The following is a 17,986-nucleotide window of genomic DNA, read 5'->3' on the forward strand; positions in this document are numbered from 1 at the left end:
TTTCTGCTTTGTCTTTTTGTCTTTTTTTCCTCCCCAAAGTATTTACTTGTGTGTGTGTGTGTGTGTGTGTGTGGTAATTAGTGGTTCTGCATTGAGGTCACGTACATCACAATCGTCACAGCAAGTCAGAATGGCACAAGACACCCTAATGTGCATCATGCGTCCAATAAGAAACCAACAACAGATGGATGACTTCATCCCATTGGAATATTAAGCCCATCCTATCTCAGTATAACTGCCTGTCCCCCAAAGTGACAGAACAGTAAAGAGATTTTAATTAACTGGAATTAAATTGCATCAAACACGTTTGAGGAATGAGAGGCACGTTGACAAAGATCTGCAGAGCAGGATTCCTGTCTTTCATCCTTATCTCATACATTGCAATCACATCTTCAATGACTCTTGATTTAACTGAGCTGAGAAATAAAGTTTCAAAGATCAAGGTGAATCCAAGAGGGAATCTGTGGGCAACAGGTAAGAACAATTTTGGCATTGTTTCATGATTTTTTGCAGTTTTTAAGAAAATATTTTTGACAGTTTCCTTTTATTTTGTGCTTATTTAGGACATTTTATGGGCAAGAAAAGTGTGGTGGACAGTTCATTTATGGAGTCTGCCTTTGAAGATGCTCCCACTGAAGTGAGAGCCGTTAGTCCTGTGTACAGAGTGAAGGACCTGCAGACGCTGCTCATACAGATGCTGAAAACTACCCAACAAGCACAACGGAAACAGGCACTGGACAAGTCAGTTTATTAATATTATTATTGTTATTATTATTATTATTATTGCTTTAACAACTGATGATATGTTTTCCATTCATTCAGAGGAGAAAGGGATCCTGCTTGAGGAGCATTTCAACCACCTTGTAACATCATTACTGTGACAATACGAACTCCCACAGAGGAAGAGGCGTGTGACAAATAATGCTCTTGTAAAAATATATTTACATATATTTCAGTGTGATATATTACATTCTGTATGACAGTGTGAAGTGAATCTGCAGTTTGTTCTTGGGTAAAATGATTTGAACCTAATATTTATGATATGCTACCTGTTAATAAATTAGTGCTGAAAGCTAGATCTGTGTCAGCCTTTTCTGCTGATTTTCATCAAATCAGAACTGAAAAAGAAATGGCAGGAAGAGTGGGAAAGAGGAAATAAGAGCCGATATGACTACAGCTTTCAAAGAAAAGTAGGAGAAATAAGAGGATCTTTTGGGTTTCGCTTTATGGAGAAATTAATTGGCAGAAAATTTTGCAACTTGGGGACAAATTTTGTCTTAGTAATAAAGTTAAAGAGGTTTCCTTAAAAAATTTGTGTCGAATATATCGAGCAAAAAAGACATTAGAGAGATTTAGAATTAATATTGAATGTTCTTGCAATTTCTTTGGACTAGAAGAAGAAATAATCTGTCATTTGTTTTATCACTGTATGTATACAAGGATATTTTGGCTGGATGTTCAGCATTATATATGAAGGAAAACTGGGCAAACGATCCAGTTTCAAAATGGCACGACAATAAGAGGCCCGAAGAATAAGAAGGCAATTAAAACTAAATGTGTTTTTGATATATTTCTTATAGAGCGATGATACATTATTTTTAATTTGTATTACTTTTTCTTAATTCTTTTTTTCTTCTTCTTGTAACTTTGTATATATACCTCTGGTATGGGCAGTTTTGTGTGTACATATTGTTAATGTGCATGTGTTCTCCAAAATAAAGAATATAAAGAAAAAAAAAAGAAAAATAGCTAGAAATAGAGGGGGCAATAGAAATAGAAATGAGGAGGACATGATATCAAGGATGAAGTTTGGTCACACCGGTCTGTAGAGTACATCAAACATCATGAATAAGCTACAGGTAGATGTGAACATTGCGGATTAAAGGAAACGGTGGAGAATGTATTTTTATAGTGTCCTAGATTTCAACAAGAGAGGTAGACACTTAAAATTAAATGATTCATAAGAGACTTTACTAGCGAAATGTTTTAGAGGATTTCAGGTGATGTGCGGTACGCCATTTTTTTCCTAGGACGGCGAAGTCATGACCCGCCCTACTCTGCCTCTGATTGGCTAGTACTCGTTGCCTTCCTTGGTTGGATTGGTCAGTTTTAGGCATGACGATGAGTCAGGGTTAGGATAAACCAATTGGAGGCAGAATAGGGCGGGTCATGACTTCGCCGTCTTAGGAAAAAAAGTATCACTCCAATCCAGAAGGAGGCAGTAATGCACCTAAAAGCTGTTTACCAACCGCCATTAAACAACAAAACAAGAAGAGGAAGCAGAGGGAAGCTAAAACATGCTTTTCATTACATCTTAGGCTAGACAGTTTAATAATAGACAGTAGCTATGCCTCTAATAGTGCTGTGTGGTTACCCCTGTAGTGGTAAAACACGGAGGGCAGAAGAGCTGAAGGGGTATTTTGAACAAAATACAGACCGAAAGGTTCATATTGTGGGAGATGGAGCTCTGGGCGTTGAGAAAAACTCAGTGTATGCAGGCAAGTTAAGCTAGCTATATCTAATTACATTCAGATATTAACTGTACATAACGCTGGTTACCGTGTTTTATTAAGTTTTTCTGGAAAACCAGAGTCCCTCGTACATGCTAGTTCTCTCCCAGTTGAACCAGTTGGCTAGAAAGATAACATTTTATTGAATTAAGACTGGTTTCCTGTACTGTTTTGAAGTTTGTGACAAGTGAAAATGCTGTCTGATGAAGACTCACAGGAGTGTTTCTCTCGTGTACAACGGAACATGAGTGTTTGTAGAGGTTTTGGACAGCGATGACATAATAATATATTATGTGTATATATATCTGTATATATATGTATATATATATATATATATATATATATTTATAAAATAGTATTTTGAATGGAGTTTGTTGTGTCAGTACAATGTCACTTAATCTACTCTTTACGCAAGAAATTTAGCAACAAACAAAATCTTGCACTGATTGTGTCTGCAACATCTAATTAATTGAGTTAAACAGCTGCTGGAAGTTAAAAATCTAGGGGGGAAAGTATTTAAAATTTCTATTAGCAGTTCAAATTGAAGCTTTTGAATAAACTAGTTGATTAATCAATCAGTTGAAAATGAACTATTTTGATAATTTTCCAAGCAAAAATACCAAGAATGATTGGATATTGTCTTCTTTTCTTTCTCTTCTCTTTATAATAAACTCTTAATTTCGGGTTTTGGACTACTTTTCAAACAGGCAGGCAAACGAGCACAATGTCAATTTGGGTTGTGGGAAATTATGAAAGGCAATTTTCACTATTTTCTGATATTTCCTAATCAATTAATCAAGAATATAATCTGTACATTAATTGATAATTTAAATACTTGTTGGTTGCAGCACTACTGTAGTGGCCAAAATAGCACATCTTCTGTTGTTTGATATCACAAATGAATAGTCAGTATCACAAAGACGACTGTTTTGAAACAGGGTCTCTAGACAGCACGCTACATCTGCAGTAACATATGCAAATATTGTTGGATATGTTGCAGATTCCCAAAAGGAAAAAAATACCAGAGCAGCTCTGAAGGCTGAAGTAGAAAGGTGGGTTACAGTTATCAGTTTCTGGACTAGACCCTAATCTGTTCTACAGCCTTTCTTTTTCTTCAGCCTTTTTAATGTTTATCTATTTGTTTTAGGAAAGTCAACAAGGATGACATCGTCATTTTTGATTCGTTAAATTACATTAAAGGTAAATTATAGTAATAATAGTGTGCAGATTCTTGATCACAACATTTATTGTTTTGTGTACACTTTTACCTTATTAAAGTTGAAATACCTTACAGGCTACCGCTATGAACTGTTCTGTCTCATTAAACACGCACAGACACCACACTGCCTGGTAAGTACACAAGATAAATTACCGTTTAATTTGTTTAATCTGAAAAAAGAAAAATCCTCCAACAACACAACTCAAAATTTGCCATATTTTTGTGAAGGTTTACTGTTTGACGTCAGATGAAGTGAGCTCAACATGGAATACCAACAGAGATGCTGCTGAGCAGTACACCCAGGACATGTTAGTGACATGTCATTACCTTTAAAATTACGTTGATGTATGCTTGTCATTGTCAAAAATGATCATCATACAATATATTTATGTTGTTTCCCTGACATCTGTTTTGTCTTTTGTAGCTTAGATGCTTTAGTGCTGAGATTTGAAGCTCCAGACTCCAGAAACCGATGGGACAGTCCTCTTTTCACCATCCTCAAAGATGACACGCTTCCATTTGAAGACATTTCTGATGCGCTTTTCAAGAGAAAAGCACCCCCTCCGAACCAGTCTACGCAAAGTGTAAGAGACATGCGATCATACACATTTCTTTTTCTTTTTTTAATTTTTACACACTTTAACAGTATTTGGTACATATAGAGGTACGTCCTGCCACGCTGTCTTTTTGATGGTATATGATCTCATATTTCTCTGCAGCAACCGTTGTCGTCTACAAACTTCTTGTACGAGCTGGACAAGATCACGCAAGACGTGTTGATGGTATGTCCTTATCTATTCTTTCAGATTTTGTGTTTACTTATTAGTCTCAGTTTTTTTCCCCTTGTATGTTGTTTTTTGTGGAACTATATGATTTTATTGTTTTATGGCAAATTTTAAGATAAATGTGGGTCCTAAATATTCAGAATTTAAAAAAATCAACTGATGAGCATCTGTTCAACAGTGAAAACATTTCACTCCATACAGACCTTCTGCAAAGGAAGTTAATGAAGCACAGAGCACATTATTTATAGCCCACTAACAGGTGTACTAAATGACAAATAGGAACAGAGTGAGTGACAACTTATTGGCTAAAAGCAACAGGCAGACAAAAACACAAAATAGAGTCAGTAGGCAAATAATTACATCACAAGGGCTGTTTTCAAAAATAGAATACACAATTGCACACTAATACTGAAATAACCTTGACATCACCCCTTTACAGAGGGAGGACACATTGGTGTGTGGTTTAGACTACAAGGATGTTTAATACAGATGGGTGACAAATTAAAGGAAAAACCAACATAAAGTGTCTTGGTAAGGTGTTGGGCCACCATGTTCTGCCAGAACTGCTTCATTGCACCTTGGCATTGATTCTACAAGTCTCTGAACTTTACTGGAGGGATGAACACCATTGTTCAAAAAGATATTTCCTCATTTAGTGTTTTGATGATGGTGGTGGAGAGCACTGTCTAACACAATGGTCCAAACTCTCCCATAGGTGTTCAATTGGGTTGAGGTCTGGTGAGTGTGAAGGCCATAGCACATGATTCATATTGTTTTCATACTCATCAAACCATTCAGTGGCCCCCTAGCGCCCTATGAATTGGGGCATTGTCATCCTGGAAGAGACCACTCCCATCAGGATAGAAATGTTTCATCATAGGATAAAGGTGATGACTCAGAACAACTTTGTATTGATTTGCAATGATCTTTCCCTCTAAGGGGACCAGAGGACCCAAACCATGCCAGTAAAATGCCCCCCACAGCATAATAGAGCCACCAGATCCCCTCACTGTGGGGGTCAAGCATTCAGACCTGTACCAGTTTTTCCTTTAAATTGTCACCCATAGTTGTTCACTACCTTGCAGCTGAGGATAATGGACTTTTTTCGCAGAAGACATTTTAACATCACAGTAGGAAAAGCACAGGCGGAACTAATAACATGTAGGGTCCACGTATTGAGCTTGCTCACTCACTGGCCTGGATTACTGGGATGCTTCAGTGGAACCGAGTCTTCGTCAGTGTTATTAATTACACCTGTGCTTTCTCTTTGCTGTGTCAAAATGACTTGGTGACGCTCTGCAAATGTATAGCAACACATGACCTGAGATCAACCCTGCAATCTACTCTTACGTTAATTGATTCTGAGACTGAGTTGTCCACTTATTTCATCAATATATCGCAGACCACATAAGAAGGTAAATGATGAGTTTATTGTTGCTTTTCCAAGTAACACAGCTGGTGCATAATAATGTCATCCAGTCGTCAGAGGATTGACGTCAGGATCTCTGAATACGTCAGCACATAGCAGTATGTCATAAATGTTCTTCTATTACAAGCAGAACAGGAGGAATGTTAAAGCTCTTTTTGTCAATATTAGGAAGGAATGAGGAATTGAGTTCTTTGTTAACCTGCTACACTGGGTGACATCAATTTCCCCATGTGGTTGTATGTCCAATTTTTGTAAATACCCTCTATCCTATAATTATATATCTTTCTATTACTGTGTTTATGTGATTGGTTGTGTCTGCTAATTGCTGTTAGCCAATAAAAAAAATCACCTGCTCTCTTCCCTTGATTTGCTATTGAGTGCACCTCTTTGCTACCATGTTCTATGCCGCTTTTCCTACGAACATTACCTGATGAATGGAATGTGTTATCAAAGAGGGTTTTGTTTTTTGTTTTTCCAGGCCATTTTTAACGCACAGAAGACAAGTGTTCCTGGGGATCTCATCTCAGTTCCAGGAGCTACAGAAAAGATATCCTTTTTACACATGTTCACATTTTTAAAAACCCAATTTTGACTTCACACATAAACAGATGTTGTTTTTATGTTTGTAACACCTTGCAATCTCTTAAGTCAGGTAGCAGTGATCTTTCTGAGTTAATTGTCTAAATTTTGTATTCCCTGTAGTAATTTGTTCTGACTCATTTTTGTATTCTACCTCCCGAGGAAAGCCATATTCCCACTCCTGTGGGGGGCTAAATGCTCTGTATTAAACGACCGGGCTTGTTGGAAAGGGAAGGTGAATGAATGCATGTCCATCAAAGAACTTAAATGAAAGGCATGGCAACCGATCACCCTCAAAGGTCTTGCCAGTAATAACATACTGTGGGATATGCAAGGAGGAGAGAAACCAAATTACTTAGATTAGTGGATTTTATTGGCAGCTGCACTGTGCCAGACCTTCTCAGAAGCAAACACTTTGATTTTCTCCTTTGAACTTGTTGATCCAGGCAGAAACTAACTTAAAAGTACATTATGTTCTGCACTGGTCACAGCCAGGTGCAGAGTTTGAATTTAAAATGATGTCGGTAACATTCAGTATTTGTTTCATTGTCCTCCGTAAAGGTCGAGATGTGATACTGTGACCTTCAGTAGTACAGTTAGTTATTGCTTCATCAGTGTGGAAAAATACCTCCTCTGAGACATATTCCCTTTCTTCATGTGAGAGCAGACACACACACAAGTTTGTATTCTAATTTCCTTAACCGGATATTGAACATAGAGCTCACCAGGAACATCAACATGGCAGAGCTGCGGAAATTACGGCGCCAGTTCATCAGCTACACCAAGATGCACCCGACAGAGAACATAGGACAAATTGCCAACATGTTTGTGCAGTATTTAAATAAAAGTCTTCACTGAAATTTAATAGCATTGGTTTCTTTTATACATTCTGTGACAAATATATTTAAATATTTGTTGCACCCTTTTGTGCTTTTGGCCATTGTAGAAAGATTCAGTACCATGATGAAATATAATTTCAAACATGTAGTTGCTGAAATTTACTGTAATGTTCAGGGATAGATATTACCAACTATTGCTTTCAATAATATTCCTGTTCTCCAAGTGTATTTTCTGCTAGTATTTGCATCATTTTTGCTGATGTCTCTCTTTTTTGCTGTGTCATTATTTGTTGCAAATACCATAAGTCAGTCTTGAACATTTTGTCCAGTCAAAGCTCAACGCTTTAAGCACAGGTTAGCCTTAATGCCCCTTGCACTGTGCTTGACCTGTAAGTGGCAAGCCTGAAATGGTACTTAGTTCTCTTGTTCAAAAGCTCCTTATTCCTTTGTGGAATTTGTAAGCAAAATACTGCTGAGTAATTCTCTTCCTAAGATTTTGTATTATATAAGAGGATTGTGAGAAAGGTAAGAGCAGGAAGTTCACAGGATTTTATACTTTGCAAGTGTAACTAATGACTGCTAATTTTTCCTCACTTGATTGACTTAAATGATGTGTGATAAAGCACACATAACATGCAGGGAGGGTAATGTATTGAATGTGTTAACTTACATAACTTTTATGCTGTATTATAGAACAAGAAAAAATAACAAGTTGATCTTTTCAAAAGTTATATTTTATTGCAACTTGATTTAACAAGTGAAAATCTGCTTGAAAAGGGAACTTGTTGGAGCAGAAAGGCAGCGGCAAGCACTATACAATTACAATGTAATTAAAAATAGAAAAATATAGCATTTAACAAAGGCGAGTCAAGTGCTAAAATAATTGACACCTCAAAGAAATAACACTAAACAAGCAGTATTTACATTACATTACATTCACTTGTCTCAATATCTTCTCATAGTTTTTTTCTTCAGAGGGACAGCAGTGCCAAAGATTCTGTCCCAGTGGCTGAAAAAAGGTGCAAAGTTACTGCTTGGCATCTGGTGGTGCATGTCATGAGCCGGTGCACCACCCAGCAGACCAAATGGCACCAGGTGATTGAGAGTCCAGGGTAGGTCATAGCCTATGTGGTCCTCTACAGACAACCAGATACTGAAAACTGTGACGCACCATGTTGTCATTGGGTGACACTTTAAAAGAATCGGATCCTGGTTGCTCCAGAGTCCCACAGTCATCAGTTCTGGGATGCTGAGCATCTCAGTAGACCAAGAGAAGGGTGCCATGTATTCATGGTGGATTGCATGGATCCACCGGTAAAGCTGTTGATGCTTGTGATGGATGTAGTGCCAAATATAGTACTGAGTGTCAAAGAGGAGAAGCATAGCCAGTCCATCAATGAAGACCTCATAAAGAGTGGGAGCATCTTGTGGCAGTGTTGGTGCAGGCAGAATGAACATGCCCATTATTACAGTTGGTAGAACAAAGAATATGTGGTTATAAAAGGCTGTCAGGAAGCTGTTTGCCATCATTCCCAGTGTTGGCTTTCTGTCCGGTTGGATCTTGTACTGGTAGAATAAAGGCACCTTTTCTCCCAAGATGTCCAGTACAGCAAAAGGCACACTGAAGAATACATAGCTGGAAAAAGCAAGAATGACTGGGAAAAAAGGAGACGAGATGAGAGACAGGTGATGAAAAAGGAAATAATCCCACAAAGGCTGCAGCAGACGGTCCGAGGCCCTGGAGGGCAGGAACTGCAGAGGCAGCTCGCTGATGTTCAACATCTTTGCGTGGCACCACTGCAGGTGGCTGCTTCTAGTCTCAGAGTCTAGACGAATTTCCCCCTTTATATAGTGTAGTTCAACAGAGAGGGCTTTGCTCTCGATCAGAACAGTCCAGTTTTTTTTTTTTCCAACGGCTCAATGGCAACAAACAGACCTTCACAAGAAGATTAACCATACAAAAACATGAGTTAGACACAACACATCGATAAGCTCTAGACTTAGCATATCAACAGGTACAAAGTTTAACATTTACAGTACAAGGAGGTAAGGAGGATCCAAGCATTTTTGTAAGGGTGAAATATTCCCCCAATCTCCCCAAGTTTCAGTTTTTAAATTAATGTTGCTCTACAGAAATTTCAAAACATATTATTTATTTTAATTTAATTACACTGTTCACATGTAATATGCCAGCATACCTTGGGGACAATTATTACACTGCTTTTAGTAAAGTATATCTCACCATTTTTCACACCTCAGGCTGATGCATTGTAGAAAAATCTGAAACAACTCTTTATTTTGTATTATCAGTCCGCTGATAACTGTAAGATGCCCTCCAGACATGTTTTTAAGACATAAAAATACTCTGCTTTGAATAATAATTTGTCTTTATATGGTTTCCCTACAAAAAAACTGAATCAACTATTTAACAGTTCTTAAAAACTACTCCTTCTCCCTCATTGAAAATCTATGAATGTGCAAAAAACCCCCAAAAACTACTGGACACAAGATGTCTCCTACATCACTGACAGGTCAGTTTTTGGTGTATGTGCACTGGAGGCTTCTAGTTTCCACATCACTCTTGTGTAAGTTGCATACTGGAACATGACTGGCTTCCAAACTAGTTGTGATGTCACAAATCCTGCTCGTAGGTACACACCTCAAACTTTCCCCCTTCAGCATATTAAATTCAAAACAGACTTCTCGTATCAAACTCTGCACACACATCATTCTGCACAGTGAAGCTCAAACATCTGAGTGAAGTAACAAGAAGACAAATTGACTCGAATTGGTACAGTTTTATCACACTCACACTGAATGATCATAACAACATGATTTATTGGGGAAAATAGAAAAAAATTTCACTCAAACCGTGGATCATGTGTTACATAATGACAATAATTCTCTTCTTCACCAACTACTTCTTGTCACCGCCTGCCTTCCTTGAAACCGTCTTGTTGGTGTTGGCATATTTTTGTCGATCATTTCTGAAGAGAAAGGAAATTTTTTTTCCAATACATTAATTGTTTTTACAACTACTATCATGTTTTCATCACTAATAATTGCAGTCAATTTCTAATATGTTGACTCTAATGTCTTTAGGTGGATATATACCTGCCCATTTTGACTTTATTTCTGCATCCCAGTCCTCCCTCCCAGTGGCTGGTGCGTGCGCCTCTCGTCATCATGCTTCCACAGCTGATGCAAGGCTTCCCATTGCCATACGGCTGCAAAAATAAACAATGCGGTGATTAAATTCAGGAAATGCTCAAATTCAGAGTGAAAGTCTAACATCAGCCTTGTGTCTAACAGTTCACCTGTTCTTTGGCACAGTAGCCACAAATCATCCTGGTGGCGAGTTCCATGGGGTGGTCCTGGTCCTCGTCATGGCACACGTCACAGGGGTATGCGCGACCACAGCAGGGAAACCTGAGAACATGGGCCCAGAGTTTTCACTAACTTCTCAGAGCTCCAACATACATCAGATATGTGAAATGAGACAGGACACGTTGCAGGTTATACCTTAGCCACCGATGGCTCTGTTTATAATGTTTGCATGTTCCTTTTTCTGGCAGTGGCTTCCCCTTTTGAACAGCAGGGTCTCTTATCGACTTATAATTAACAACAGAGGCACTTGGACCTGCACACACACACACACACAAAAATCACATTACATTGGCCTTTCTGGTTCTTTTCGGTAAATAAATATATATTTGTATGTGTCTAAATACTCATATTTAAAGGTTTTCATCCACTGTGTAACTTTAATGTGAGGAAACAATGACCAGAGAGCCAACTGTGGCAGTTTATTTATGTAAGATCTTAAGCCTTTGCTGATCCCTTGGATAGCAAATGTAGGTGAGTTCTAACCTGTTTTGTTGGCACGTGGCTGAATATACTGGAATCTTGTGCTCTCAGCTAGGATGCTGAGCTTGCTGTGGCAGTGTTCGCAATTAAACTCCTTTGTTTGACCATAGGAAATGTTCTGAGGAAAAATAAAGACAAAGAACTTTCTGAAGAGTTCATCGTGTCTTACTTACTGCTATTGATTTTCACACAAAACAGAAATGCAGTGACAAGCAGGACATCACCTGCATAGGGCCCTCCTGGGAGCAGCTGAGGCATCCCACGGTCAGATCACAGTCTTGAAGCACAAGGTCAGCGGGTGCCGCGTTGTGGAGGTCCAGGTATCCCAGAACATCACTGTAATGGTGCAGCATGCAGGGCCTGAAAGCAGCGTTTATGCTTGCACTGCATTTTTCACACTGAGCTGTGCAGGGTGTCCTTCCAGTCAGCGTCAGGTCTGCAGTTATCTTACACCTGCAGACAGCATGCATAAAGCACAGAGTCAAATTAAACAAACTCTAATTTGTGATATAGACATGATATTTAGCTCTCTTTCCTTACCTATTACACTGAAGACAAACTGTGATCTGTTGGGCCACTACGGTGGCTGTGTTCTCTCCGAGCCTCAGTCCCAGCAGCTTCACCTCTGTGCCTCTGCGGGGATCACTGATCTTAATGTTTTCCACCAGATGACTGGCTTCCTCCTCCTCCTGCTGGTGCTGCCCGTCATCACAACCTGGACCCTCCTGCCCTCCCTCCACAGTCCTCTCCCCTTCTGTCCTTTCAACTTTTTCTTCATCACTGGCATCCTCTTCTGCATCCTCAGATTTTTCACACACTGTTGCCTTGAGCTCCTGGTATGGTATGAACTGCAATCCAGCTTTTTCTATATCAATGTCTTTTTTCAACTGAAAAAAAAAAGAGATAAGAAAACATTTTCTAATCAGTGCTATAATTTTTAAGGGAAAATATGTTGACAAACACAGCCAAAAGCGAGGTGCAATCTCTCTCACCTGCCTGGCTCCTTCAGTGAACAGTCTCTCCAAACTACGATCTAGCCAACGAAGAAAAGGCCGGAAGAGCAGCTCTACTTTTCCCATAAGCTGATTGGTTGCATGCTTGGCCTGAAGCCACTCACACGATGCTTCCTGTACATGTCTACATAGCCAAAATGTATAGAAATGACTGTCAATAATTCAAAACATTACATGTTAAAATAAACTGGAAATGCTTTTACCTTGCCATTACTGGCGGCAGATCCTGGTCCAACGGTACGTCCAATGTGAAAATCTACAGAAAATTATCAACATGATAAGTAACTGTTGGAGTATTTTACAAAACATTCACTGTAATGAGAGTTTTAGTCTTAGTTACCTCCTGAGGGTAATTGTCCGGAAAGCTCACCATGATGTCGATTTCTTTCAGATCAAAAGGCTGTGAGTTAGAATGCAGAGTCAGTATATTTCCAAATTATGATAGAGTAGTATTCATCAGTGTAACTGACTATCAAGTCAAAGCATGACAAGTGTAAGAAAAGTTTATTATTTATTTACAAGAAAAACTGGATTCTGGCCATATTTAGCTTTCGAAATCACTTGTTTTCAAATGAGCCAAAATTGCAATGTTTAATCACTGCTTTACCCAATTTCCCCTTCAGTATTTGGGTTGAATTTTCCCTCTAATCTCTTGGGGCATCAAGAGCAAAAAGAAGATTGGTGGAGGAAAATGTTTACCCAATCTGGATCAGTGGCCTCTACAGTCACCCTGTAGTATGTAACCATGCCATCGCTCCGTTCTTGAATAATGAGCTGGTCTTTGGGAAAACGCTTCTTCAGCTGCTTGATTTCTGTGTCTCGTAGCTGCTTGGTGACGTCCTCTGTGAGGTCGCACAGCTTGACCTCCTGGATGATGTTGGGGCGGGGTACAGGTGGCATCCTCTGCACGGGTCTTGCATGATTTCCAGGAACAGGCTGGTCATCCAGTGGGGGGAACTGTGGTGGATGCCAGAAGCGACATCTGTCCTCCATGGTGCAGTGCCCTGAGATAAAGTAACGGCAGGGGCGGCGGCCAGCTGCTGGGGCAGCCCTGGAGTTGTTAGTGGGTGGAGGCCTGTGTCCTACATCTCTACCAGGGACCTCTGAGTGGGGTGGCATGACATCAGACTGGCTGAGTGTCCTGGCTGTTTTCTTCTCATGAGCTTTGGCATCATCTCTTACATGCAAAAACCTGCATTTCTTCCCAAAATTGCAGTGTCTTCCTTGAGAGAAGAAGCGGCACAGCTGCTGTGTCTGATGGACCAGCTTTGATTCACCTGTCTTCTCTCCCTCACTGTTCTCCATTATTTTATTTTTATTTTACCTGAAAGAATGAATATAGTAACAATTATTATAAATGCTATGGAGAAGTATCTACTTTTTTTGTACTAATATAAGTAAGTAAGTGAGTAAGGTCAGGTGCTGTCGTTGAGCAATAAGGTGTGGCTCAAAGGTGTGGAATGAGGTGAAGGTGAGGCTTTGTGCAGGGCACTGTAAACCATTTTTATGGACCTGCTTTCTGCACGGCGGTATTGACACGTTCAAGCAGGAAAGGGTCTGTTCTCACAAAGTTGGAAGCAAACAACTGTCTAAAATATCATTATATGTTTCAGCATCATGATTTCTTGCATTCATCCAAACAAGAGCTTAAAAATAATCATCTACCATTAACCATTTTTATTAAGCAAAAATTCCTTTCCCTGGTTCCAACCTCTCGAATGTGAGGACTTTCTGATTTTCTCTGCTTTGTATCATTGTGAATAAAATATTGTTGGATTTAGGACTGTTGGTCAGACAAAATAAGCATGTCAAACATGTCACCTTTGACAACAATATGGACTCCTGTAGGGCCAAAGTTACCAATTCTATTATCTCTGAGAACTTATGATCACTGAGTTTTTCTTTATTTTGAGGCAAAATTAAGAGGTGCCCACATCTAGTGTATGTTGATCTGCAAGAGGCCTGCACAAATTTTTTTACATAATTATAGTGTCTCTTTGAAGACGAGAAAAAAAATACTCTCCATGGACTTTAAACTATTGCTCAGTATGTAAATTACCTATCCATAGAATTGGTTATATTTCACCTAAAAAGGGGATCAATGTCGTCTATAACATCTGCAATTGTATTTAAAACCACTCCCAACAATAGCATGGCGTTTCGATATTTAACCATCTCATGTTAACCCGCCGAGAATGATAATAAACAGAAAAACACCAACGTTTAGTCATGTTGCGTTATCTACTTAGCTACGTTGACTACTGCTAAACTTTATGCAGTCATTGCAGGAGAAGTGTCTAATGTTAGTCACATTACCTCAAATACACACACAGGGTCCACGTGAAGGTTAACTCCCTGTAATGATAATATCATAACTGTTAAAAAGCTTCAAGTTACATTTTAAAGTGGTCTTAACTGCCACCTGTCAAGTGACTGCACCGCTACCTGCTACATGCTAACGTGCGAAAACAAAGACGCAGTAAGTTTATGTCATCAAGTGCGACGACAGGTTCCCGAAACGTTATGGGGTAACAGTTGGGTTCGTAACTTTAAGCAATAGAGGATGTAATGTGTAAAGGTAATGGAGATTTCAGTTACTGTCTGTTTGTAGTACGCTGAATAGACTTTTATTTGTCGCCCTCTACAGTTTGGGAGTGTGAAGTGGAGGTTCAAGTTCACGCTTGAACTTTGACACAGCAACAGAAAACAAATCTTACAACAAAGTCCATTTCGTAGCTTGTTGTGGAGTTTTCAATCATATCACATGATCTTCATGTTCATGAAAATTGTAGATGTCCAAATTTCCCTTTTTTCTGTACATTTTACTGACATCTCATTCATGTTGGCTTAATGATCATGTGATCAAAAGCTCCAGAACTACTAAATGGACCTTGTGGTGATATTGAACCTTGGCCTTTTAGCCAACATGGATGATAAGTCCTTAAATTTATCAGAAAAAATGGATATTTGAACATCTACCATTCCTGTTTGCTGATGAAGATCATGTGTTAGGAGTGAGAGCTCCAAAATAGCCAGTTTTCTCAACACCCTTTTTCACAGTAAACTCATACCCACCCTCACACCCTGGTCCTGTGAATGTGCTGAAAAGTTTCAAACATCAGTATGACAAAAAAGGGAAGCTGCTGTACTTCTTCAGACATTACACGTCCAAATTGTGTACTTGGTTCACATTAAAATAGACCTTCTAATCAAATCTGTATTGCATGATGCAGCACAAATGTACAATAGTACACCTGAACACACCAAAGGCCCTGTATACTGTAATTGTTTATATTCTCTTGCATTTATGTTAATTTAATTCTATTTTTTAATTTTATTTCAAGTGTGACTTGCATGCTCTGTGTCTCTCCTTTTTATAGAATACATATACATATATATATATATTAAAGTAAAATATAAAAGCTCTCTCCTCCTGTTTTTGGGTCTTTCCGTCTTTAAATGACTGAGAAAACTGTGCAGCAATGTCAGTGTGTTTGTACTCGTGTATCTGTGCCAGTGGCAAATTAAGTCACTTAAATTTGAACAGCAATACTGTATGGCACCAACAGAAAATGAGTAAAATGTGATTTTTAAGATTATTTTACACCTGACGAGTTTGTCACCAGAGATACAGTATATATGTTACCAGTTCCCATTCACGTATGAATAATTTGTTGCACCCTGCTGTCACTTGATACCACACAGTGAGCTAAAGCACAAGCAACCACTCATAGGATGAAGTCTTTACCATAACCGTTGTTTCTGGCTGGAACAACTACGTTCCTCAGACATTCATAAGACATTCACCTTGTGATTTTTACTTCAGGATGGATCTTGCGTATAGCAACATACATCTTTTGATAAGATGCTTAGGAAACGAGTCTTTGCTGCAGCCTCTGTGGGAAAGCCTGAGGCTCAACTACAGAGACTATTTGAGGTCTCCACTCTTTCCCGTTCTTCTGACCGTGTCCTCATACTTTGTCTTGTGCCTTCCTTTTCTTGTTTGTGACATCATAGGAGACAGGTGGGCATGGGTCCAGCAATTCAAGATGCAACCCGGCCGTCGGCCAACAGCCTCCACACTGCTGCACTGTGCAGGCGTCACCCTGTACAACCATGTGTTTCTTGTGCTCCCAGCATCAGTGGCTCAGTGGGTATGGAGGCCACCTGTGGACCTGCCTGACCAGGCTCCATCTCTGCTGGAGCTGACAGCCGGAGTTATAGGCAACCTCCTGCTCTTTGACTTCCAATACTTCATTTGGCACCTGCTCCATCACAGGATCCGCTGGCTGTATGTCACTTTCCATGCCATCCATCATAATTACTCATCTCCCTTTGCTCTGGCCACTCAGTGTCTTGGCGGTTGGGAGCTGGTCACGGTTGGCTTTTGGACCACCCTGAACCCTGTGATCCTGAGATGCCATCTACTCACCACATGGACCTTCATGGTGTTGCATGTCTATGTTTCCATAGAGGATCACTGTGGCTACGATTTCCCCTGGTCCACATCTCGTCTGATACCATTTGGCATCTACGGAGGGCCCAGCAAACACGATGTGCACCATCAGAAACCCAACACCAACTTTGCACCACACTTCAGCCACTGGGACAAAATATTTGGCACACATGCTGATTTCAGCTTTATTACCGCTGTGAGATAGAAGGCTGTTACATTATTGTTAGTATAGTTAGAGATTTGCGTTTCACTTCATATGTGGATGTAAAAGCATTCAAAGTGTGAAGGAGTGGAAGTAAAAGAACATGTTTAAAAATGATTACATTATTTCTAAACAATTTGTCTTACAAACTGAAGTATATTACAGTAGTTATATTTAGAAAAAAAAACATTTAGTATTAAGAGTGACATGTGTGTCTTATTCATTTATTTCTACCTTTCCACTCTTCTTATCTTGGTGTAGAAGAATAATTGTGTCTCTGTGTGCATTCTTTCTTGACATGTACGCTCTTTGTGTAATAAATGTTTGCTCACAAAAATGTGATGTGATTTTTCTTGTGGCTTTAATGATGACGACAAAATTTGTTCATCGTATCTACAGTATGTGTGCAACATAAACAATGCATAAATGCATCTGTCTCCTGCGAGCCTGGTTTCTCTACTTTGAAAGTGATCCTGACCTTCGGACATGGCTTACATTACGTTCTTCCTCATATAAATAATACATCCTCTGAGATACTTTTCCACAGTGTCATTTAATCTATTTTTCTTCTCAAATAGTTTCACTTCATTGTGTTTTCAGGCCCACAGACAACATCATTTGAATATATTTTATTTTAAATCTTCATTGCAGAGATGTCATTCATTGTGCACAATCAAGCTGTATGTATAGATCATAACAAAGTGCACATATTGATGCTTTTGTTACCTCTGACCCTGGATTAGTACATTTCCCTTCTTATTTTTCAACTATTTATCTCTTATCTGGATTAATTTTTTGATACCAGTATTGCGTTTTTGAGGTCATGTAGCCTAAGTGATGATCCCAGACTAGCACTGCTACCCAAATGTTTTATGAATGAGGAAAAAGCAGGTTGAAGTCAAATTATATATTCTGCCACTAGATGTCAGCAAAACGCTCTAATTGCCATTTTCGTCTAAATTCAATCTACTTTTTATTTTCAATATTCATCTTTAACATTTCACTGTATATATCACCAACAATGTCTATTATTTAACTAAATAAAAATGGTACACCCGAGTCTCCTGCTGATTAATGCCCTCTGTGT

The 17,986-nt window shown here is 39.1% G+C and overlaps 4 protein-coding genes across 4 annotated transcripts; 2 read left to right on the top strand and 2 right to left on the bottom strand.

Moving 5' to 3' along the window:
* The first annotated feature begins 2,254 nt into the window (after window positions 1–2,254).
* kti12 (KTI12 chromatin associated homolog) lies at window positions 2,255–7,387 on the top strand. The gene is made up of 9 exons (XM_067589759.1): window positions 2,255–2,498; window positions 3,511–3,562; window positions 3,658–3,710; window positions 3,805–3,860; window positions 3,958–4,037; window positions 4,154–4,313; window positions 4,449–4,511; window positions 6,422–6,490; window positions 7,237–7,387. The coding sequence occupies exons 1-9, from the start codon at window positions 2,348–2,350 to the stop codon at window positions 7,378–7,380; spliced, it is 828 nt and encodes a 275-aa protein (XP_067445860.1). The 5' UTR covers window positions 2,255–2,347; the 3' UTR covers window positions 7,381–7,387.
* Window positions 7,388–8,079: 692 nt separating this feature from the next.
* Window positions 8,080–10,036, bottom strand: ch25hl1.1 (cholesterol 25-hydroxylase like 1, tandem duplicate 1). The gene has a single exon (XM_067589758.1). The coding sequence runs from the start codon at window positions 9,141–9,143 to the stop codon at window positions 8,307–8,309; it is 837 nt and encodes a 278-aa protein (XP_067445859.1). The 5' UTR covers window positions 9,144–10,036; the 3' UTR covers window positions 8,080–8,306.
* Window positions 10,037–10,179: 143 nt separating this feature from the next.
* On the bottom strand, window positions 10,180–14,725 carry si:dkey-24l11.2 (uncharacterized protein LOC100034462 homolog). Its single transcript, XM_067589755.1, has 12 exons — window positions 14,558–14,725; window positions 12,941–13,565; window positions 12,582–12,641; window positions 12,445–12,497; window positions 12,221–12,365; window positions 11,769–12,115; window positions 11,453–11,681; window positions 11,232–11,346; window positions 10,884–11,001; window positions 10,679–10,790; window positions 10,476–10,588; window positions 10,180–10,348 (listed from the first exon to the last, which is right to left on the bottom strand). Exons 2-12 carry the CDS (start codon window positions 13,544–13,546, stop codon window positions 10,279–10,281), a joined length of 1,968 nt encoding a protein of 655 aa, XP_067445856.1. The 5' UTR covers window positions 13,547–13,565; window positions 14,558–14,725; the 3' UTR covers window positions 10,180–10,278.
* A 995-nt stretch (window positions 14,726–15,720) lies between these two features.
* On the top strand, window positions 15,721–17,964 carry ch25hl1.2 (cholesterol 25-hydroxylase like 1, tandem duplicate 2). Its single transcript, XM_067589766.1, has one exon. It carries the CDS (start codon window positions 16,069–16,071, stop codon window positions 16,900–16,902), a length of 834 nt encoding a protein of 277 aa, XP_067445867.1. The 5' UTR covers window positions 15,721–16,068; the 3' UTR covers window positions 16,903–17,964.
* The last annotated feature ends 22 nt before the right edge of the window (window positions 17,965–17,986 follow it).

The sequence above is a fragment of the Thunnus thynnus genome, chromosome 5 (genome assembly GCF_963924715.1).
Source record: "Thunnus thynnus chromosome 5, fThuThy2.1, whole genome shotgun sequence".
Classification (NCBI taxonomy): domain Eukaryota; kingdom Metazoa; phylum Chordata; class Actinopteri; order Scombriformes; family Scombridae; genus Thunnus; species Thunnus thynnus.

What these genes read in the sequence shown, in the direction of transcription:
- si:dkey-24l11.2 (XM_067589755.1), bottom strand. Translation starts at nt 13,546, where the DNA reads ATGGAGAACAGTGAGGGAGAGAAGACAGGTGAATCAAAGCTGGTCCAT. An exon ending in GTTTGTCTTCAGTGTAATAG is followed by an intron (nt 11,682 to 11,768) that starts GTAAGGAAAGAG and finishes TGCTGTCTGCAG; the next exon opens with GTGTAAGATAACTGCAGACC. An exon ending in AATAAAGTCAAAATGGGCAG is followed by an intron (nt 10,349 to 10,475) that starts GTATATATCCAC and finishes CTTTCTCTTCAG; the next exon opens with AAATGATCGACAAAAATATG.
- ch25hl1.1 (XM_067589758.1), bottom strand. Translation starts at nt 9,143, where the DNA reads ATGTTGAACATCAGCGAGCTGCCTCTGCAGTTCCTGCCCTCCAGGGCC.
- kti12 (XM_067589759.1), top strand. Translation starts at nt 2,348, where the DNA reads ATGCCTCTAATAGTGCTGTGTGGTTACCCCTGTAGTGGTAAAACACGG. An exon ending in CGAACCAGTCTACGCAAAGT is followed by an intron (nt 4,314 to 4,448) that starts GTAAGAGACATG and finishes ATTTCTCTGCAG; the next exon opens with CAACCGTTGTCGTCTACAAA. An exon ending in TTCCAGGAGCTACAGAAAAG is followed by an intron (nt 6,491 to 7,236) that starts ATATCCTTTTTA and finishes CGGATATTGAAC; the next exon opens with ATAGAGCTCACCAGGAACAT.
- ch25hl1.2 (XM_067589766.1), top strand. Translation starts at nt 16,069, where the DNA reads ATGGATCTTGCGTATAGCAACATACATCTTTTGATAAGATGCTTAGGA.